This window comes from Malaclemys terrapin, chromosome 9 (assembly GCF_027887155.1).
Source record: "Malaclemys terrapin pileata isolate rMalTer1 chromosome 9, rMalTer1.hap1, whole genome shotgun sequence".
NCBI lineage: Eukaryota > Metazoa > Chordata > Testudines > Emydidae > Malaclemys > Malaclemys terrapin.
Genome location: NC_071513.1, coordinates 17,326,249 through 17,349,081, shown reverse-complemented (window position 1 = coordinate 17,349,081; position 22,833 = coordinate 17,326,249). Strand labels below are relative to the sequence as shown.

Here is a 22,833-nt window from a genome sequence, read left to right as displayed (position 1 = left end):
TTACTGGAACATACTGTATTGGATGAGTTTTCAACAGGAAACACAGAAGCCTACATTATTAAAAAGTTTAAATGTGATGGACCTGCAGCTGTATTCCCTTGGGCTGTGATCTCAATTAATCCACAATTTAAGCAGGAATAGGGTGGGTCTGTAACTGAATGGGCAACTATCCAGGATTATGCACTTGCTGCAGAAAATGGTTTTGGTGATTCAGTGGATGTCCCTCTTCCCTCTTGATCAGAACTGAACCAGTGCCCTGGCTAGGCAGGTGGAAGCAGCTGAGTTGTAAAACCAGGTTCCTGTCCCCTTGCAGTTACGCATGATCCTGTGGCACATTTAATAAAAGAAGAGGTGTGTTTTGTTTTTTTTTAAGCCCAGTGTCTTTCCCAAATTCCCGCATAAGTAATTATATTCAGCCCACCTAAATTCCCCTGCATGTTCAATTGGGTGTGGTATTCTTCACCGCCTGTCCTTAATTTTTAAATCAGCTGCTGTGATCCATCCTAGCCACATTTCAATGGGGTTGAAGTAATTTCTACCTCCTAGGAAGGTTTGGGGGGCAATGTTTGGAAAGGAGCCCTTGAGATCCTCCATATGGAAGGTGAAAAGTATTAGTATTATCAGCAGGTTTACATTTTGGAAATGCATTAAAAAAAATCCCGTGTTCGGCTGGGTTTTAAATAAATGAAAAATAACTCTAAGAATGTCTGACTTTCACGTGCAGAGTGTTTTGGATGGCGAATACTGTGTGAGGCTTGTCTCAGTGAGCTCAGTCGTCTGGAGTCAGGGTTCCTACGTGACTTCTGGCCAGCATCAGTAAAGTATTTGTGACTATAGTGTATTTTTAGTGCATCACTTGTTCAGGGGTGTGGTGTTTTTTTGTTTGTTTTTTTTTAAATATATAGACGGTTACAAGGCTCTCTCAAGGATGAAAAGAAGAAAAAGTTTGTGACTGGTGAATGGTTTAATGAAGAGAAGGCAAAACGTTTTCAAGAGGAGCTAGAGGGGCCAGACCTGCTTCGAGCATCCATTAGAAAGAAAAAGGAGAAACCGGAAAGTAAGTACATTACATTACTGTGCAGTCTGCTGGTAACCAGAAAAAGGTGAGACCCAGACACTTTGTGGTCTGATTCCTAGATGCCATGCCTTTGGGGTACTAGCCTTTGTATACCCTGACATTTATATTCCAACAGAGGTTTTGGGAACTGTTTTCAGTACTAGGAAATATACCTGGATCTGCATTCGGGCTTGCAGATGAAATTTACCCTGCTGCAGAGATCAAGTGCACTTGATCCCTGTTTTGGGGACTAGCTAGGACTAAATGGTGCATAGTACCTGGCTTGGGCCCTCAGCACTTGGCTGCTTTCCCCATTAAAAACATAGCCTCAATAATCTGGGTCCAAAGGCCCCGCAAGTGTTAGGCAATCCAGTTAGAAATGGCTTCGCTAGTGTGCCTTCTCCAGACACAGCTAGTGGGGACCAGAGGCAGGTGACTTGTGCTGAAGACCTTCTGTTTTACCACAACCTGAAAATGTGTTTGACTGTTTCTGGTGTGATTTCACTTTGACTGAGTAGTGAGAATGAGAATATTTTACTGTGTTCTGTTTGTTAGATCAAGGAAACCCAAGATTAGTGGCCTGGTTTCTCCACATCTCACCATCCCTTCTTATTAAATTATGGATTTTTGTAAGGTATTTATTCCTCTAGTGGCACTTATGGGTCCCAACTGAGATCAGGGCCCCATAACACTATGCATATCAAGAGACAGTCCCTGCCCTGAAGAGTTTGTGGTCTAAATCTGTCATGTATGCAGTAAATGTGAGTTATGACCAACTCATCCTCTCCACTTCCCCAAGTAGAGGGGACAGAGTCCTGGTGCTTCTCAGCTCAGTAGAGGTGAGTGCTTCCTCCTTGGCATCATTCCTCTTTCCCTCAACCCTGAAGACACTCTGGCACCCGGCAGGGCTCGGATGTATGAGGGGTGGGCTGGAAGTGATGGCTGCTCTCCATGGCATTGTTCCCTCCCACTTCAGTCCCACGGGACTCGATGGAGCGCAGTAAGTCAGCACTGTGGTCATCACTATTACCTTACTAGGGTTCCTCCTCCAGGATGTGAACCATCCCTCAGAGGGGTTTGTGGAGTTTAGATGGCAGGGAGGGAGCTAGAAGGGAGTTGCCTCAGGACTTTCATGTGGATGGCTGCCTCCTTCCTTGTGCTTTCTGCCACTTCTGCTGGAGGGGGAATCCTTGCCCCTCTAACAAGAGAATGACAAAGCAACTCAGCAGGTCTATTCACCTACAAGGGAACAACAAAGTGTGCGGAGACAGTGCTGAAAATGTCTGAGTGGCACCAAGGCCAGGGTGTGTCTGGGACCATATCTTAATTTCAAGATGCACTGTACTTCATTTGACACGCACGTGTAAATTCAACCTCGTATATGGAACAGAACAAATCTCCTATGACTGCTAAGGGCACTGAAGAGAATAGTGTGGCCCTTTGTGATATGGGTAGGGCTGTGCATTGAGTCCAAATATAACCAGCCTGCATTTGGCACTTTTTACTGAACACTCGCAGAAAATAATACCGGGGATGATTCACATCCAGTTCTGCTGAATATGAGCCAAGTAAGACTCTGCAGAAATGCTGTGGAACTGTATGCCAGTCTTGTGCAGTCTGCAGATTTAATTATTTTGGTAGGGTGGGAAATCGCAGATATACAGACATGCCTGATTAATGATTGGCTCCAGCAGATTCCAGGAAGCCATGGTCCTGATGGCAATCTTTGCTTAAAGCTGCCCAAGGCCTTCAGTGATATAATTGTGCTTTGCTCTTCTGCAGAACCCTGGTTGAGTTGCCTTCCAATTTTTCAAAATTCTCTATAGTATGGCTCCATCTGACGTCATATCCACCTGCTCTCCATACTGGACTCCTTCTGCATTTCCTTCTTGATGCGCTCCAGGAGAGGGGGTTGCTCTTTCCTTTGCACTATCCCAACATCCCTAGCACCAGCAGAGTTTGGCCCCAAAGGAAAAGTGCCATAGACTACATGTGTCTTATACCTTTCCAAGTCGAGGTTCTCTCATCTCACTTCATAACAATGCTCAGAGTTTTAAATCAGGATTCAGAGCCCTAGACTCATGGAAGCATTGCACTAATCTTGTTAAATGAACACCTACCTCTTCCAATCAGATTTAAGAACTGATGGCAGGGTGAACAGTTCTGATCTCCAGAGGCAAAGGATAAAGGTTGGCAAGACAGCAATTGAATGCCCTCATCTCACTGACTTCAGACTCCACATAGGCTGTGTCTTTGCATGTGTGTCTTGAGCTGTGTGATCAATATTTGTTTAAACAGGACATTACAAATGCTGCTAAACTTTCATACTGTTTATTATTGTGGTTAGACTTTGCCCTCTCTTCCTTCTTCCCCCTTCCTCCTTGTTTCTCTTTCTAATCTGAGACTGATTTCAAATCACTGGAGCAGCATATGACTTTATTATTTCCACACAGAATTCCTCTTATTAACCTTCCCACTGCCATTCTATAGCTTAGGTTATGGGACAAAGGTCAGGCACTGGAGCCTTTACTTCTACCAAAGGCTTCTTTTTAGTAGTAGCCAGATGCTAAAATCCCCTCTCTGATTACTGTGTATTAATGTATTAGCCAATTGCTCTCAGCTGTAAGAGGCAAATAGTGATCTTGCCAACACTGGTGTGATTCCGTTGACAATGAAGTTACACCAGAATGACTGGTGTCACTGAGAGCAGAACCGGGCCCATGCAAGTAAGTGGGACATACCCTACGGCTTATGTGGAGTCTGAAGTCAGTAAGATAAGGGCGTTCAAGGTCTGTCTTGCCAACCTTTATCCTTCCCTCTGGAGATCAGAACTGTTCACCCTGCCGTCAGTTCTTAAATCTGATTGGAAGAGGTAGGTGTTCATTTAACAAGATTAGTGCAATACTTCCACGAGTCTAGGGCTCTGAATCCTGATTTAAAGCTCTGAGCATTGTTATGAAGTGAGATGAGAGAACCTTGACTTGGAAAGGTCCTACCCAACTGGACACCGACAGTTCCTTCTACCCTTAGCTGCTACCAAAGGGAAATAGGATTTTTTAGACTTCAAAAATTTCCTCTAACAGCCCTACTACAAGAAGAGTTTGGACTCCAAAAGAAAAATGCCAAAGACTCCATGTAGTCCTCTGGGGACTTTCACTATTGCTGTTCGATATGGAAGATGCTCTGATACCATGGTGATCGGTAGCAGCATAAAGCCCTAAAGGAGATAGGCTATATAGAATGATTATAGCTTGGCATTGAGTGAATTTCCCAGGTCCTGGAGATACAGTAACTCCTCACTTAGTCATCCCTGGTGGGGGCTTGGAACCAGCAGCCCCCCTATCAGTTCCCCTATCAGCTCCCCACTCACCTAAGTTCCCTGTGCAGCAGCCACCCAGCAGGCTATCAATTGCCGGCAGTTCAGCTGTTCCTGCCCCCACTGCCATGTGCTGCTCCTGCCCTCTGCCTTGGAGCTGCTCCCAGGAGCCTCCTGCTTGCTGTGTGGGGGCGGAAGGCGGGGCTAATATCAGGGTGTCCCCCTGCCCCCTGCTTATCCCATTTCCATAGAGCGGTTGGGGGCGGGACACAACAGGGCTCAGGACAGAGGGAGCTTTTTGGCAGCAGCTGCTGTCTCAACTTCCTGATCTACTTAGAGTGGGGTCAGCGTACGTAAAGGGGCAATGTGCATCTCTCTCTCTCTCTCTCACACAGGGTGTGTCTCTGTCTGCCATGCTGTCTCCTCTCCCTCCATTTGTGTTGCCTTGTAGAGCTTAAAGTCGCATTTTTCAGGAACATAACTATAATGTTAAGCGAGGAGTTACTGTAATTAGTTTTTTAAATCCTGGGAGGAATGTGATGGTAAGTGTTTGCCTAATCAGCTGTTTTAGCTTATTGTCAGACTAGGTAATTTCATTAATTTATTTATAATTTCTTTGTTCTTTATCCTTTGACAAATCAATATCTGAGGGGTGTCAAACCTACTTGAGCAGCCAGTTCTTTTCCCCTGCCAATGCAGGATGGTTCCCTTTAGTACAATTTCTAGTGTTTCATCTTGTATCAAATGCAGGTCTGAATTTTAATGCAATAAGGAAAGGAGAGCTGATGTAGGAGTTGAAGTATTAGAGCCATATGATTAAGCTATACCTATGTATTGTTCTTTTAAAGAAATAGCTAGGCAAGCTAAACTGGTTGAACAACTGTTAATTCAGGGTGAAACTTGCCTCTCACTGTATCTGTCTTAAAGCTACCAAGGCCACTTTACTGGCTTTTGTGGGTTATAATACCCTGACAACCCATTTGTAATTAAAACCTCAGTTATGATCGTTGATTTGACGGCGAAATCTAGGTGGCCAGTATGAGAATACATGAAGACCTCACGCTGCTCAGCTAGCAACAGTGCGAATATGATGTGATGGGCTTCATAGTGAGTTGCAAAGTGAATGCAACTGTTTGTTGTTGAGGCCTCTCAGGCTTGAATAGGCCAAGTATAAATGTGAGAGGTTTTTGTGTTTGCCCCCTCGCCTTCTGGTTCCAGAACAGTAACCTGTCTGCGTCTTGCTGTCTCGGGTGCAAGAATGGTAGGGTGGAGGAGGAGGCTCTTGCTTGTGCCCATCAGGGGAGGAGGGATAGCTCAGTGGTTTGAGCATTGGCCTGCTAAACCCAGGGTAGTGAGTTCAATCCTTGAGGGGGCCACTTAGGGATGTGGGGCAAAATCAGTACTTGGTCCTGCTAGTGAAGGCAGGGGGCTGGACTTGATGACCTTTCAGGGTCCCTTCCAGTTCTAGGAGATGGGATATCTCCATTAATTAATTAATCAGCTTGGTTTTACATACACTGCTTGTCATTTGCCAGTTCTCAGCATGTGCCCAGCCAACAGGAGACTTCTTACCACGTTACAGCTCTGTGGCTTTTCTTGGTACACTTAAATACGACTACTTGTGCCATTCTCTGAAAAAAGATTATGTAAAAGTGGAGACTCGCGGTGAGTGAGGCTGTACAACACTGCATGAGTAAAAAGTGGCACGTTCTTACATATAGGGAGCAGGCCACTGAGTGTGGGTTATATCTGCTCACTTTACTCCTGTAAGACTGGCAGAACCACAGCCGCACTAGGAAAGTTCTGGCTTGTGCATCACCAACAGAACTGTTATTTAAATTCCAATAGCGGGGGCCGTATTCTGCCCTCATTTATACCTCTGCAACCCAGATGAAGACTGAGTTACATAGATGCAGGCGAGGACAGAATTTGCCCTGCAGAACCTTTGACACATGATAATGCACAGACTAAAAACCCAGCTTGATTTTTCAGATCTTAGGAATGTAGGTGTTGCCATGTTGGCTCGGATAGTTATCCACCTGGTTCAGTGATTGGTCTGACAGTGACCAGCACTAGATGCTTCCAAGGAAGGTTCAATAATCCTGGTGGATGCAGTAAGCCGCTGTATCATAACCTGTCCATAGAGAGTTCCTCTGCTGTTTGACCCACATTTTTGCAAACCAATAGCTGAACAGCCAGGGATCCCACGTTATATAATGTGGTATATTGGGCCTTTGAACAGGAGCCCTTGTATGGTCTGTTTCATACAATATAATCTAAAGAGTGCTGGCAGGTTTAGTAAGAGGTACATTGTCTCTGTGCAATAGACCTTGCTGGGTGGTGAATAAATATATTAAGATACCATGTAGTTTCTATTGCTCAGAACAAGTTGACTTTTTTTCATCCCTGTTTGAGAGTTTAACCCTTTTTTGTTGTACAGTAGATATATTTGACAGTTGAGTGTCTAAGGCAGCTTTTGTACCCTGGCATGTTGCTTTAAACATTACTGTCATCTCTTGGTTTTTTCCCCGTCAGTTGGTTGAGTAAAATTCAGAAGACACAGCTTAGCCCTGTGCCAGTACAAACAATAGGGATCTTCTCTTATTAACTCGACTGGCCTCCTTCTGTTTGCCAAGATCAGATGACTTTGAGTCAAAACAGGAAATAGCTGAATTCAAATCCTGGAATGGATTAACTTTATTGACCACCACTGCAGTGTCCTGTTAAGGTTTATAGCTGGTTTGACAGCTTCTATCATTAGTAGTCATTAGCCAGATCTGTTTATGCTGACAAATCACAGGGGACTGGGACATGCTTTTGCCAATGCTGCTTTTGAAAGTGGTGTGTGTGCATGTCTCTTTTGCACTCTCCACCCCCATTGAAACCGGCAGATCTTTTGAGCGAGAATGTGGGAGTGGAGAGCCGGCCAGCCTGCCTCTCTATCAATTATCCTGCGTTAATTTCACGGTTTAGCTCTGGTATGAATCATTTAACAAGTGTTTGCTTGCATGAAAATAAAACATAGCGGCTGTCACAGTTTTAATTAAAATGTCATTTCCCAATCCTCTCTCTTATATAATAGATGAGCCTAACGAACACATCCGGCAGAGCCTGGAAGACACAGCAGCTTCACTGCCATCAGACACAACCAGTCCTCTCTTCCCTGAACTCACTCCAGACTTGGGAGCCGAGAGGTAACTGACGAAGGACAACCGTTTCAGTGCTGCATATTGGCTGCACAGGCTTTCCATTATTGTTCATGAAAATTAAACATAACAAGCAAGATCCTGGTTCATTAACTGAGCCTTTGGTTACTAAGGGATATCTTAAAATACTTTTCAAGGAATTGTTAGATATTAACCTCCCCTAATAAAGGTCTGGTAATGTGTTTATTCCATCAAGGCTTTTCCTGCATGATTTGATAAGGGGCCAGCGAAAAGGCGGCAATGGCCTATCTCAGAATATTATTGATAACTCTTCAGATAAATGGTGGTTTTATATTTGTTTAACTTTTTGCAGCTGAGTGTCATTAACAAAAGAAGCTGTTTTGGAACATTGCTCATTTCTTGGCAGTTCCTTGCCACCCCTTTTAACAATTCAGTATGCCGCATCGTAGCTTGATTGGGCAAATATATCCCATCAAAGTACAAGCAAAGTGGTGACTGCCTTCAGTATTAATAAACTCTCGATAAACCATTAAAATATTTGCATTTCTGTTTGTTGCGAAATAAGAAATCCTTCTGAGAAACAGGAAGGCAATGAATTGTTAAACATATGGCACAACGATGCAGCCATGCTCAATGCGGTTTATCAGGGGGAGTATTTAATAAAGGACACAATATAAAAGAGTTTCCTTGCAGAAGGATGTTCTGTGTACTTTCTTTGCCAGTACAGAAGTTCTTTAAATTTCATTTGGGCCAAATCCTGAAATCCTCAAGACTTTACACTGTTTTTCTTGGTCCTCACTTGGGCAAAAGTCCCTGGGGGTCAAACCTGAACATTGGAATTGCTGTATTGGATCTGACTAGCAGTCTTTGATGTTGGCCAGAACTGTCCAAGAAAGGGGCAAGCAATCGCGTAGCCTGGTCATGGGGAAGTTTCTTCCCAACCCTGCAGGCAGTTAGCAATTGACTTCTGCTCTGAAGCAGTTATATTCCATAGGATTTTATTTTTATCCTGTCCAATGTAATTGTGGCTGTTCCCATTGTCCGTATAAATGTCTAAACCCCGCTAAGCTTTTTGGAGTGAAATGAAGAAGCGCTGGGGGCCCAGTCTTGCCCAGCACCTCCCAGAACCAGGTCTAGAAGGGCCGCCCTCTCCTGTGCAGAAAAGGTCATCTGTCTCCATGGCAGCATGATATCTGGGGAGTCATGTCTGAGCAGCAGATTGCACTGGCTGGGCTGGGCTGGAGTGTGCATTGGTGGGTGGGAGGAAATGCACATCGATGCCTCCATTTAAGGCAGAGGTTTCAGGAAAGCTTCCAGCTAGGGAAGGCACAACAGAGTGAGGGAGAGGCCAGGGGCTAGCTGACAAAGGCCAGTGCAGTGGCATGGGGCCTTCTCGCAGATGGATCTGGTCTCCTGTGTCTCCTCAGGGCACAGCTAAGAAATATGAGTCTCTTAGGAGCTGGACCCACCATCTGTTCTGCACCAGTGCCAATCCTACTCCTCTGATGGAACATATCGGGAAGGAGATTCCAGTGGGGGAATCTCCACGGAGTTTTATTCCCTCAGGTTTTCCTGCAGAAGGGGAAAATCTGACCCCAAGGAAACCTAGGGATTTGTCCCTCTATTTTTATTGAGCAATGTTTCTAAAAACCCTATTGACTGCAATGGGAGAGTTGTCAGTATTACCCAGAGTCAAGGATCAGGCCCTTTATCTGCACCAAGCCATTCCAAATGCGAATGAAGGAAATAAGTGAAGTCACTGGCTCTGGATGATCTGAGCAGAGAGATGTCTGCATAAAGAGCAGATACACAATGAAAGTAACCAAAAAACTAGCTCAACAGAACTGAGCAGGCATGAAAGAAGGTTAGGTCATCCTGAAAAATCTCCCCACAAAATGTGCCTTCGCATTTGGTGTTGGAATCTACATCTTTGCTAAGGCGTCTCTCATCTTCTGCAGATCCAGTACTACTGCTTTGGATTCTTCAGAGGAGCAGAATACCTGGCCAAAGCCAAAACCAAGACACGTCATACTGCCACCCTCATTAAATGAGGTAGTGTACACCCAGCCTCTATATTTTGCTTGGGATCTGTACGTAGCCTATGTCTACCTGAAGGGCTCCAAAGCCTGGCTGCTTGGTGTTTATGCTGAGATACAAGACAATGTCTTTCCAGTTTTTATAGCATTTAAGGCCAGAAGGGACCACCCGATCATCTAGTCTGGCCTTGTATCACAAATTACTAAGCCCCACTCAGCTTTCCCTGTATTGAGCCCAATAATCTAGACTAGACTAAAGTATTAAAGCCCTCTGGAGACTAAACTATTGTGTGCCATAAGCAGAGAACAGGAGGTACTGAGGTGCCCCAATGCCTGACGCCTCTACAATGGCAGAGAATTGATCTGGTGAGAGAGACCCAGATGTTTATACCCTGATGGGGTTTATTTTCCCTGCAGAGATCCAGTGTAAATGATGTCTCGCCAGGAGAGAGCAACACTGGAGTAAGTACAACAGACAACTGGCAACTGTCTGAAAAAGGTAAGGGTTTTTGTTGCTGTTTCAGCAATATGACTTTTATTATGCAGTATGGAAGGCATCTAGGTACAAAGCATTGCTTGGTGTGTATGATGAAGGGAAGTTCTTACCTCAGCACATTGAAATGGGTTCCCTGAAACACACAAACATTAAACCTCTAGCACATTATGTCAAAGACCGGAAGCAGGGAGAGAAACCCTCTGACTAAAGCTTTTTTGGATTCCCTCAGTGTGTCATATGTTGTCTGTTGGGCTTGTAAACTCCTCAGAGTAAGGACCTGTCTTCTGTCTCTTGTACAGCACACTGTTAGTGGATCACAAATAGTGCATATGAATAATATCTAAACAGAGTCAAAGCTGTGCCAGCAGTGCTGCTTACCTTGCCTCACAGGGACAAACTAGAGCTGGGTGGGTTTTTTTGAATTTTTTGTTTTTGAAACTTCTAAATTTTGAGGGTGGGGAAAAGGGGAGGGAGGGAATGCTGGCCACGTCTCCAAAATTTTCTCCTTTTCTTTTTGATCAGCTGTAGCACAAACCTTCTGGTGAGATGTTGTGAGCTCTTGGAATAGGCTGTGAATGTTTGTTTTTGTAGGTCATGAAGTACCTCCGTCGCCTGCCAAGCTCTCAGAAGAGGATATGGTTCAGTCCAGTTATTCTTCTGCAGTGGAGGTTCCTGATGCGCTCAGTGGCACCCCAGCAATGCAGAACGCTCCCCCCAAAGACACTAATATTGCCAGCAAGATACCAGTCAAGAGGAAAGCAAGCAAAGGCCTGCTCAGGTCAGAGACTCTTGTGAATCACACAGAGCAGACTGAGGGCAGTCATGCAAAGAGAGAGTCACTTAAAAGCTCAAAATTACTGTCTGGAGAGGAAGACAACAATCTGGTTCTGAAGCAAGGAGCCAACTATACCATCTCTTCCATGAGCAATAAAGATGACGAAATCGGCCTAGATCGTGAACAGTTCAAGAACCTGAGGAACTTTTGGGAGAAAGGTGCAGATACTGTAGTAGCAGGTAATGTTTCAGAGGAGTCCTTTGAAAAGCCCAGTGTGGTAGGGTCAAATGGGAGATCGTTCACGTTGAGTCGCTCTCTCTCTAATCAGTCTAATCAAAGCCAAAATGGTGAAGAAAAGTCCAATGTCTCCATGAAAACCAGAATTCCCTATAAAAGAACAGTGACCTTGTCTTCTAGTGAAGATGAACCGTGCTACGTAGCCCATTCAAGGAAGGGCTCAGTCTCTGCTATGGCCAGGTCTACATATGGCAAGAGCAAAGGGGCTGTGGTTACTAGAAATAATTCATTGACTGAAAGTAATGGGAGACAGGAGGAGGAGAGAAAGGCACAACGCTGCTTGAGGAGATCCAAACTGCCTGTGCGAGTGCCTTCAATCAAAATAGATTCGCCCACAAAAGAGGGGCCCAGCAGCACATTTGAACCAGAAACGCCTGCAGATGAGTATGTCATGCCTGAAGAAAGCAGGCGCAAGGTGGACTCATTGGCGAGTAGGATTCAGATATTGATAGAACCTGTACATTCAGACAGTGATAGTGATAGGGATAAAAGGTCTGATTTGGGCATTCAAGAAAACATGGAAACTAATGGAGAGCTCGCTGAGGCTAAGACACGCGAGCCTGCAGACAACCTAAAGTCCAAGGATCCAGCCATGGAGAGAGAAGCGATTCAAGGAACTGACTCAGCTATATTCTCAGGTATTGAGAACTCCACCTGCATCCCCTATGAAGTCCTAACAAGTAGTTTGGGGTTTTTTTCTACTTCCCTGCATATTCTCTTCCCTAAGGCCCTTTTTCCCCCTTTACTTCCTGCATAAAGTTTTTAGTGCTTGTGGAATGAGCCAGGATAACAGCTCTGGAGACTGACAAGTCCTCTGTTTGGCCACAGGTTAGTTGTAGAATGGGCAATAGTACTGAACAATTTCCTCACATCACCCCACCAATGGACCTAATCTCTGATTTGGGAGTCACCTAATCTGTGGAGAAGGACAGTTCAGTCTGTCTGCTCACTCCACTCTCTCTGGAGGCTGCCATCAGAGAGCTTTTACCTAGAGATTTCATGTTAATTTGGTACATGCATGTCCTTGTAAAAGCCCTTTGGGTTTATTACAGAAAACTTTTTTGTTTTGTTTTTTTGTTCTTCCCATTGAAGTGTTGCTAGAAATATCAGACACCAGGATGCCTAATTTAGTGCGGTGGTTATTTGGATTTTTTGCTTTGGTGATATGGAGACCTCTCCATCAGGAATTGAATTGAGGCCACCAAACAGTGTTCAGCTAGTAATGACTTTTGGACATTTCTCAGGCCTCCAAGATTTTATCCATAATTAAACTTGTGCACAAAATTGCAACCACAACTAATTGCACTGCCATTCTTCATCTCTCTCTGGATTTTTATACCCTGCTCCTCCTCGTGGTAATGTTGCTTTGATATGCCTAACTGCCTGAGGGGTGAGTTTGCCCCCCAGTAGCACCCATTGAGGCATGTAAGCAAAGTGAACTGTGCCAGCATGTAATGGAAGGTGGAAAAACAGTACTTGCAATACTGGAGCTGTTTTTCTTAAAATGTGGGCTGTCTTCCTGTGGCCAGTGACAGAAGTGGAAGGCTCCCAGTTTCATATGCAGTCTCCCTAACCACATTCTACTTTTATCATGGCCTAGAACAGTACCAAGTTAGGATCTAGTTAAAAACATTTTCTTTAAACTTCACCTACCCTTATTTTCAAGTCTTGCTGCCATGTTATAGCTTATTCGCTATTTCTCCTAACCTAGAAATACTGAATTGCAATTTCAGTGAGTAGAAGTGTTCGATGTAGGTACCAGGCAATTTTTCAAAGATCTATTTAAATTTCTTTGTCTACATGTTATCACAGGAATGATCCTGCCAGGTGTTGTGTGGGAAGCTTTGTGCCTGTGATGGTCTATTTTGGTGACTAGATTAATCCTTTAATCGTTTGCCTTTTCCATGATGGAAACACATTTTTGTTTTGTTTTGGGGGAGATTTTTCAAAGGTCCAAATGGCTGTTAGATGCCTGCCTCCTATTGAGAATTAGGTGCCTAAACTGCCACGTGTGCTTTTGAATCTCCTCCTTTATTTAATCCAGTTGGCATGTTAATTAAATAATTAGGACACTAACAGTGAGACCCACACGCCCTGGATCTATTGTTTCTTTTTATTCATTTGCTTATTTTGGTGCTTTGGTTTTTAATTTTATTCCAGAAGACGACGGGGATCAATCCCCTGTTGCCATGGCTCTGGCACGAGCGAATAGCGTTAATCTAGCCAAGAGCATGGTGAACATTTACACAACCAGTGAGAGTGAGTACTGTCTGTCTTTTCTCTTTGTTTTACATTTTTCGTAAGCTCATACTTTATGGCCTGGATCTTGCAGCCTTTGGGTTCTTGTACGGGGACTAAGCAAAGAATGTTTCGTCGTCAAATTAGAAAGCTGATTCACACCCAGCAAACCTCTAACCAAGTTGATGTTCGTCTTTGGCTTGTCATACATTTTTCTAGGTGAAACCTTGGGAGCTTCAGTGAGTTGGTGAAAAGGCTGTGCATTGGCAGTACAATCAGTGGCATCATGGAGGGGGCGGGGGGGAGAACTATGGCAGAATACAGATCTGCTGGCTGCAATCCCTGTGTTGGGAGAGGCTGCAAGAGGTGATGCTGCAGCAGGTCCCTACACACTGCACAGCTCCGTTATTTGGCCTTTGCACAGGGGACCAGGATTTCTGCCTCTATTTTAAGATTGCTATGAAGTTTTGTTCAGAGCCATCAGCCCTGAAGGTAGCAAAACCAACTCTGTAGTGTTGTTTTGATGTAATTTGTTTGCAAAATAATAAACCTGGAGGGAGGGTTGGAATCAGCAGCTTTTATTGTGTTCCAGTTTAGAGGTGAAAATGACTTGTAGGTTTCTGTAGTGCTGAGAGTGCGCTTCGGCACTTTGATCATTGTAGCTTAGTAGGATGTATTGGCCTTCATGACTGATATGTTTTGTGTGTGTATAATCTTAAAATCAAGCCCATTGTTTTAGAAAGGGGTTAGTCATTGGAAAGAAGTTAAACAAGGATCAAATAGGTTTTATTTAACTTGGCTGTTTAAATACCTAACCCTCTTTTTAACATGGCACATTTTTAAAACTCTATTTTTGTTAATACAACAGGCTCTTTTTTCCCTCCCCCTCCCCACTCTCGTTTGTTTAATTTTGGAGTTATGGCAACATCTCAGGGGGAAGAGCCAATGTTCTGGAAAACCAGCTAGTCCGTGCCAATGCAGTTACTGATTTTTTTTTTTTAATATATATAATACTGTGCAAACCATGTGTTTGAAGACTGACCAAGTTCTGCTCCTAGTTACACCGGTGTAAAGCAGGAGGAACTGAATAAATTCAGTGGAGTTTCCCTGATTTACACTGGTGTGACTGGGAGCAGAACTTGTCGTTGGATGTTAGTGACCAACATCAATCTTCTTAACAATAATTAAGGAGTGAGATGCCTTTTCCCCCATATCTCATGCAGCCTCAAGATCAAATTAGATGATATTAATAATGAATTTGATAACTTATGATCTGATTCAAGGCCCACTGAAATCTATGGGATTCTTCCCATGAACTTCAGTGGGCTTTGAATCAGGTACCTACATAACTACAAAGAGAAAGTTGGATTCAAAATAAGCATCTGCCTGTCTTTATCAGAGGTATTGGAAGGAGAGCATATACAACTCCTAAATTGTAGGCACAAACACTTAGTGAATTTTTTTTTTGCAAACAGTGAATACTGCATGCAATACACTGAGATGAAAATATCAGTAATTTTGTTTGTGTTTACATTCTATCCTAAATTAACAAGGAGATAAACTGTTGTTCAGACTGAAGACCGTGAGTGACACAATTCTTTAGGTTAATATTTAAATTAAATTAGCCACTAGAAGGAGTTTACATACTCCGACAAATATAATGAAAACTCATTGAAAATAATTCAGAAAAGTTAGCTAAAAAGTATTTCAGGGATACAATTCAACTTATAGGGCTAAATTCAGATGTGAAGTAAGTGGGTAGAACTCCAGTGACTTTCAACATTTCCCTAGGTCATCCCAAGCCCTATGTACAGTACATGCCACAGTTAATGGAAACTTGGGTCTGTCTTCATTATGTTTTCCTGCCTCAGCCTATAGGACAACTTGTTGCCTTTTTTTCCCCCTTTGTGCCTACAGCGTACAATAAGCCGCAAATGATAACTCATCAACTTCTTGAGCCCGAACGAACCAAAGAGCTGAGCAGATCCACCCCTCTCCTTCTATCTGAGGTAGGGATGTGCATGTAGCCCAAACTCCACCAACTTTAACATGAATCACATCCACTGAGCACCTTCATCTCAGTAAAATACATGGTTACAAATGCTCTTTTTAAGTGTTGATTAAGCCATAAACTCTGGAGATGTACCTGTGTATGGCCACTTGGAGCACTCGCAGGGCCAGCCTTACGCGTGAGCGACCGTCCAGGGCACTGTAGTCAGTGGGGCACTGTAGTCAGTGGGGCACTGTGGTCAAGGAGCAGGGCAGGCCTGGGGCGCAAGACCGCAGAAGGGAGCTTGGGGCAATGGGGTGGGGAAAGCAGTAAGTGCCGGGTGTGGAGCCTGTGGAGGCAGTGAGAACTGGGGGTGAGGGGGGGGTAGGGTGGGGAGGCAGTGAGGACTGGTGGGGAGGCAGTGGGGCCCTGGGGTGCCAAAATACAAGTTTGTTCAGGGTGCCAATTTCCGTAAAGCCGACCCTGAATAATCCTAAACTATGCCTTAGGTTTGGGAAGTTAAATCAAAAATCCTTTTTAACAGAAATAGTCCTGAAGGATACCCAGGACTTCTCTCCTTGGTCGTTCTCCCCCAAGCCGTAACATTGTGGTGATCTCTTCAGCAAGGGAGATTGCATGCGGCTCCATTGGTCATCAATTAATGATGATCTTTCAGTCGGTCCGAGGGAATATCCCTGAGGAGACTCCCTGCATTACATTCCTTTTAAACATTCTTCTAACCTGCATCTGTCTCTAATGGGAGTCTGCTGAGAGATTGGTTTTTTGTGCGTCTTGCTTCAGAGTGCTCGTACCACAGTGTTTAAAGATGCTTGTTACTTTCTGCACAGACGGAATCGGACACTGCTTCAGAAATCAGCTTCCAGTTTAACAGACACAAAAAGACTCCTAGCCTTGGCAGCCACTCCTCTGACATGGCATCAGTCTCTTCGGTAGGTACTTAATGGGCTCATCGTGCTAAAAAGAGGTCTGCGGTAGGATGCAGTGATGCTGCATTTAGTTCTGGTGCTATGGCACCTGGATTCTCCCATTATTTCTGGGCATTCTGTTGCTATGAGGAGGAGGATTACTGTAATGATTGTATTTTCTTTTTATTATTTGTTATAGCTTGTGTGTAGAGATCCCATCCAAGATCAAGGTCCCATTGTGCTAGGTGTTATGCAACCAAGAATAAGAAAAAAATCTCTGCTCCAAGCTATTTACAGTCTAAATAGAGAAAACTAACCTTGTGGTGAGAAAGGAAGGCTTATTACCCTGGTTTTATGGCTGGAGAACTGAGGTACAGATTAAGTGACTTGCTCACGGACACACAGGACATATGTGACTGAGCTGGGAACTAAACTCAGATTTCCTGAGTCCCAGTCCAGTGCCCCAACAGCAAGACCATCTTTCCGTTGCCAACAAATTGGAGGGAGTTCAGAGAAGCACAACAAAAATGGGACTAAGGGAATTGATCTGAGGGAAGATTACATGATCTAAATATGTTTAGCTAGGTGAAAAGAAGAGTATGGGGAAGGTATGTTGGGTGGGATTTTTAAAAATTGCCCTAGTGACTTCAGGAGCTTTCAACAGGTCTTGTGTGTCTAACTCACTAAGGTGCTTTAGAAAATCCAACTCTAAACTCTCTGCTGGGGTAAGCCAGTGCAGCACCTTATTAGGGCAGTGAATTTGGCTCCCAGAACTGAGAGGAAATATTTAGGGGATTCCTGAGGGATAATGGAATGAAGTCAAGAAGGGAGAAAGGGGAGGCTGAATAGCAGGGAAAACTCCCTATAAATGGGAGTGAAATATTGCCCAGGGGATGTTTTGAAGGTTAATGACTTGCTTTGTATCCTGCAATGCCATCAACATATGCCTTCAATGAATCGAAGTAATTGGTTTACTGGAACTTTCCCTTTGCTTGTGTGTTGTTTCTGCCTAATCACCTGCTCCTATTGAAGGCAATGGGATGGGCCTTTTTTTTTTTTTAATGGAGGCCCAAAGCCAGTGAGCAATTGCACAGCTGTGTTTGCGTTCAGAAGACTGTAGGTGTCGAGCGATCTATTTCTCTGTGCAGATGCACAATTTGTATGTCCTGGCAACCAGGCACACAAAGGAATGTATCTCACAGAACATCAGCTCCTCCGGGCAGGGGTTTGTCTGCTTCTCTTTTTTTGTACAGCACCATGCACATTGAGCGTGCTCCAACAATATAGTAACAATGGGGCTAATCCTGAGGTTCTTGCTCAGTTTTTCATCGGTCCTTACTCAGGTAGGGCATTCCCTGGCATCAGTGGGAATCAACCTGTATAAAAACTGCATAACAATTGAGTAAGGCACTCTGGGATTTGGCCCAATAATTGTAGATTTATGTGTAACGAGTTCTGGTAGTCTCAACTTATTTCTGTTCTGAAAAATCCAGTGGTGATATTGGGTTAGAATAACAGACAGCTGTCCTGATGTGTGCTGGGGTAAAATGGCTCATTCAGTCTACTGTGGCCAGGCAACCCAGCTACCCAATTCTCAGAGCGCTTTGAGATCTCGGGATGAGAAAAATTCTGTGTGTCATTTGGTGAATTCAGACATCCAGTATTTCTATAGCACAGCCCTGAAAGAGTATTCCCACCTGTGCCTGGCCTGCACTCCAGAGGGATTGATCCCACAGCCCTTCCTCACATGAATCGGGCCAGTGTTATGTTGGTACCCATGAGCCAGCTAAGATCAAGTGCAGAGTTTTTTGCAGAGTGTTTTGCTGTGAATGTACTTTAATTGTTGCCTTTTCCCAGCATAATGAGGCTGCCTGCCTTATTAGCACTAACCTCGCTCTTCTGCCCGGACAGGTAAGCGGTAGCGTTCTCAGCGTCTACAGTGGTGATTTTGGGAGCGTGGATGCACAAGGGACTGTTCAGTTTGCTCTGGATTATGATGAGAAAAACCGAGAATTCCAGATTTATGTTTCCCAGTGCAAGGACCTGGCTGTGGTGGATGAGAAGAAAGGCAGATGTGACCCGTGAGTGAGGCTTATTTGTTTTGGTTTTATTTAGAAATTGCCTGATCGCTTGCCCTAGGGGATTCTTGCTTTACCTGTTCAATACATTTCTAAACAGAAAACATTAGTTTCCTCCCTCCCTCCTCCAGATTTCTCTCGTTGGCTTGGCAGTACTGCTTTACTAGCATCCAGGCCTGCACTCACTGGAATCAATAAGGGATTTGCCACTGACTTAAATTTAAATGGGATTTTGAAACTTCAAGCCCTGGTTGTGACAGGGGCTAAGCACCTGGAAATCCTATTGAAGACAATAGGGGATATGGGTGCCAACGTTCCCTCTAATTTTTTTCCATCCATGTTCGGAATGAATTTTATTATGTGCACCAATATGGCGGGGGGGGGCTGAGGGGTTTGGCATGTGGGAGGGGGCTCAGGGCTGGGGAAGAGGATTGAGGTGCGGTGTTGGGTGAGGGCTCTGGCTGGGAGTGCGGGCTCTGGGGTGGGGCCAAGGATGAGGGGTTTGGGGTGCAGACTGCCCCAGGACTGCGGCGGGGAGAGAGGACTCCGCACCCCCCAGCCCTCTCTTGCCACAGCAGCTCTGGGACTGGGGGCGAGGCGCCTTTCCCCATCTGCTTGATAGCCTGCTGTGCAGCTACGGAACTTAGATGGGTGCATGATACTGCTTATGTGCAGACACTAGTTTGTTTTGATTCCTAGAGACCTTTGGCATGTAGTGGCAAAACCACCATCACAACATTGTAAACACATTTGTGGATGTCTGTGATTCTCCATCATGTGAAGCTGAAAAGGATAACCTCCCTTTTAGCTTTGTAGGAGCTTCAGTGGAATGTCGTCTAGATTCTACATCATAGAAACCCACAATACAATTGGGGGTGAGGGGGAAATTTTAACTTGCACAAGTAATACTCTGCTGTAGCAAATTTTGAACCTAGAAATGTGTACGTTCCTTCCGGTGTACAGGTGCCCCATACGCTGAAAGGAAATCTATCTATCTATCTGCATATGTGGCCCCATCGCAGTAGTATCTGAATGACTTGCAAACATTAATAAATTCTCCTGTGAGGCAGGGGAGAATTATAATCTCCATTTCACTGTTGGGGAGCTGGAGCACAGAGATGGAATGACTTCACCAGGAGTTTGAAGCGGAGCTGGGAATTGAACCCAGGTCTGTTAATCCAGTACCCTATCCATGTGATCATCCTCTGTCGCCCAAGCCATAATACACAAATTTCCCCCACATCTATGTGCCATAATCCTGACCTGGCGGTGATCACTTCTGGGAGTGAAAGGGTAGTTCCTTTCTCAGGCAAATTCAACACTGTATTGGCATGGCAAGCTAGACAGGCATTCACAAAGCGTTCAGAAGACCTCCCATCCCTCACCTTGGGCCTGCTGCAGATCAATACAGATAATAGAGCATTTGTCCAGGATGGAATTTCACAGTATGTTTGTGGTATGTTCTCCTGTGTCCATTTTGTGCCTTATCAATCCTTGGCCTCTTGGTGGAGAATACCTTAAAAAAGAGCACTTCGGTCCTAATTGTAATGGTGGTGGTTCTGATGTGGATGCTTCTCCACTAGCAATTGGATGGTTTGAGACGGTGGTAGCTTCTGATTACCACCAACACAGTTTGGACTCAAACATGACCGGCTCAATCCCCTTGAGACATCCCATCTCTCCTCCTCCTTCTCCTCCTATTTCACCCTTGCACAATGTCACTGCGATCTTGCACGTACAGATATCTTATGGTATGACAGCTGATCCACTACCCCATTTACTGTTACAGAAAATGGTCTCTAGTGCTTTCTAAATCATTACCAGTTTTACATACTGGCTGGGGAGCCACTTGCTTCTGGTTTCATTAGAGTTCATCCATCTCCACTGAACGGTTTAGAACTTCACGCAGAAGCCAAGTGAATATTCTAACAGGTTTCTTAGTTTTGTTTCCAGATTGTCAATTCCAGGTCTCTTGTTAGCATAAATTCCATGTAACAGTTCAGAAATCTCCTATGTTTGTTGGTGCATGGCAGTGTGGAATGTTACTCAGCTGGAGTTTTTTTGTTTTTTTCCCCCCCCTCAGGTATGTCAAAACTTACCTGCTCCCAGACAAAGCTAGAATGGGCAAGAGAAAAACCTCAGTGAAGAAGAGAACAGTGAATCCCATTTACAACGAAGTGTTAAGAGTAAGAACATTTTTTTGACAAGAGCTTTATTGTAGCACATCTGGAATTCGCTAGTAACACCCGGGTCTGATCCTTAGAAGTGCTGAGCACTTGCAAGCCCCTGTTGACTTCACTCAGAATTGTGGGTACTCCTAACTGCTTCGGATCTGGCCCTCAAGCTTGGTGTCCCCTGCGATGTCACCCAGCCCTGCTCTAAGCAGGCTAACTCCATGACTGAGAAGATAGCCCAGCCACCATGCTCACTCATGCTTTGACCTTTAGGGTGAGGCTGCCAGCAAGGATACTATATTGGGTTTTGTGATGTGGATAGATAACTAGAAGGAACTGGGTTTATACAGCTCACAAAAGCAACATGGGATAAAACTAACTCTGTGTATGCATTCTGGTGAATGTTAGTCCTTTATAAATGGTAACTACTGAAGTGTCACATCCCCTTTTATGAGGTGGGTAATCATTGACTGAGGAAATTAAGACTGGTTAAGTGACTTGACCAAGACCACAGAGTGAGACCTGTCAAAACTGTGGTGAGCACTCAAGTCATTAGCTGTCAGGCTTGTGTGACCACTAGCCCAGGCTATCAAACAGCCTCTCCACATCTCACTCTGCTATTGCAGGAGCCTCAGGCACTGGTGCATCTTGGTCCTTCCTATTCTCTACCTGTGGCACATAAGACTAGTCTCCTGTGGACTATCACATTTTGGTCTCATTTCAGTTGTTGGGTTTTGTGCTGGGTGGTGCTGTTTTCCTGCATATCAGAGGCCAGCAGACAAGAGCAGAAGGGAACCAACAGATCATCTAAACACTGGCAGCTTAGCAAAGGACCCTGCTCATGTGTAGATCCTAGCTTGGAGGGAGCTTGTGCTAGTGACCCTAGTGCCATCAGTAATGTCCGGGGGTGCCACTGTCACTGCATAAATAGGTCTGGGGTCCTCCAAAATATGAAGGGACTTATGCGTGAGGGTTTTACAGACCCCAAAGCCTGGGGAGGAGCTGGGTGGGGAAGGAGAAGGGAGGGCTTGTGGATAACCGCAGATCTTTTGGAAAAATCGGTGGCCGGTATCCAGCCCTGTTGTTTGGGTTACGCTTTCAAGGCTCTTTGCAAGAACGAGAGGCTACAAACTTACTTTAAACAAACGCAAAAAAACTGGAGATTAGCTAAAACCTTTCTTAATCTCCGAAATCAGAGATTTGAGATGTTGCCAACCCTCATGACTTTATCATGAGTCTTATGGTAGTTTGGTGGGTTTCTTAAAGCCACAGCTGCTGGAGGCCTGTGATAATATGAGAATCTCCGCTTTCTTTTAAAGGCAAAAAACTCTAGCGTTCCTGGTTGCAAAGGAAAATTTGAAAATGTAAATCCTAAAGGTTGTAAAAGCAACGGGCCAATAAAAAGACCCCCAAATGTATTCATTCTCTCTCTCTCTCCAAATCGCATGGCTTTTAAAGCTAATCTTATGTTTCTTGGGAGGGTTGACTCATGACTTTTGAGGATTTAGGGTTGGCAATACTGGGGATTGGAAGAGGGAGTTTTAATGAGTTCTGAGAGCCCCTATGACCAGCTGGGCCGGAGCTATTTATTTCCTCTACCCTGCACTGGCTCCCATTCCTAACCTAGGAATATGCAGCATTCACCACTGTGATCTTACTGATGAGAGCGCGACGGATTCATTAAAATTAAAAAATCCTTTTTAATAATTCTTATAAAGGTATTGGGGTATCCTTATAAAAACAGAAGGCATTGTTTCCCTGCTCCCAGAAAAAGGCATTGGCAATATCTGACTAGAGTATGAAGCAGCACAAAGCTAGGCTGACACGAGATTTATAATTTTCCAAAGAAGGGGGGCCCACTCCTTCGAAATAAGCACCGAGCTGGTGTCTTTGGCTTTGTTTCCTATAGGCTCTTTCTTTTTGGGGCTGAACTGAGACAGGTTACTACTTTGTGTTTGCAATGATGAAAAATTAGGTCCGTCTTAAAATTCTATTTAACGTTCAGACAAAAGCAAAATACTTTGAACAGTCCAACCCTCTTTTTCTCCTCTCTAGTATAAAATAGAGAAAATGGTGTTGCTGATCCAAAAATTAAATCTTTCCGTGTGGCACAATGACCCACTGGGACGTAACAGCTTCTTGGGAGAGATAGAAATAGACCTAGCCAGCTGGGATTGGAGCAACAAGAAACTCAACTGGTACATGCTGAAGCCACGGGTAAGTATGTCTCAGCTGGTATCCTACTACATTTGTTAATGATGCTTGAGAGTTTCTGATCTTTAA

At 44.4% G+C, this 22,833-nt stretch overlaps 1 protein-coding gene across 1 annotated transcript in view; it reads left to right on the top strand.

Annotated features, from left to right (window-relative positions):
- LOC128843034 (synaptotagmin-like protein 4) overlaps nucleotides 1-22,833 on the top strand; it is a 63,937-nt gene that overhangs the window by 23,894 nt on the left and 17,210 nt on the right. The window contains exons 3-13 of the mRNA XM_054039501.1: nucleotides 906-1,057; nucleotides 7,456-7,567; nucleotides 9,499-9,592; nucleotides 9,994-10,075; nucleotides 10,664-11,782; nucleotides 13,305-13,403; nucleotides 15,300-15,391; nucleotides 16,221-16,322; nucleotides 18,210-18,379; nucleotides 20,460-20,562; nucleotides 22,606-22,767. Of these exons, the coding sequence (XP_053895476.1) occupies nucleotides 906-1,057; nucleotides 7,456-7,567; nucleotides 9,499-9,592; nucleotides 9,994-10,075; nucleotides 10,664-11,782; nucleotides 13,305-13,403; nucleotides 15,300-15,391; nucleotides 16,221-16,322; nucleotides 18,210-18,379; nucleotides 20,460-20,562; nucleotides 22,606-22,767 (2,287 nt within the window). The remainder of the gene's footprint in view (nucleotides 1-905; nucleotides 1,058-7,455; nucleotides 7,568-9,498; nucleotides 9,593-9,993; nucleotides 10,076-10,663; nucleotides 11,783-13,304; nucleotides 13,404-15,299; nucleotides 15,392-16,220; nucleotides 16,323-18,209; nucleotides 18,380-20,459; nucleotides 20,563-22,605; nucleotides 22,768-22,833) is intronic.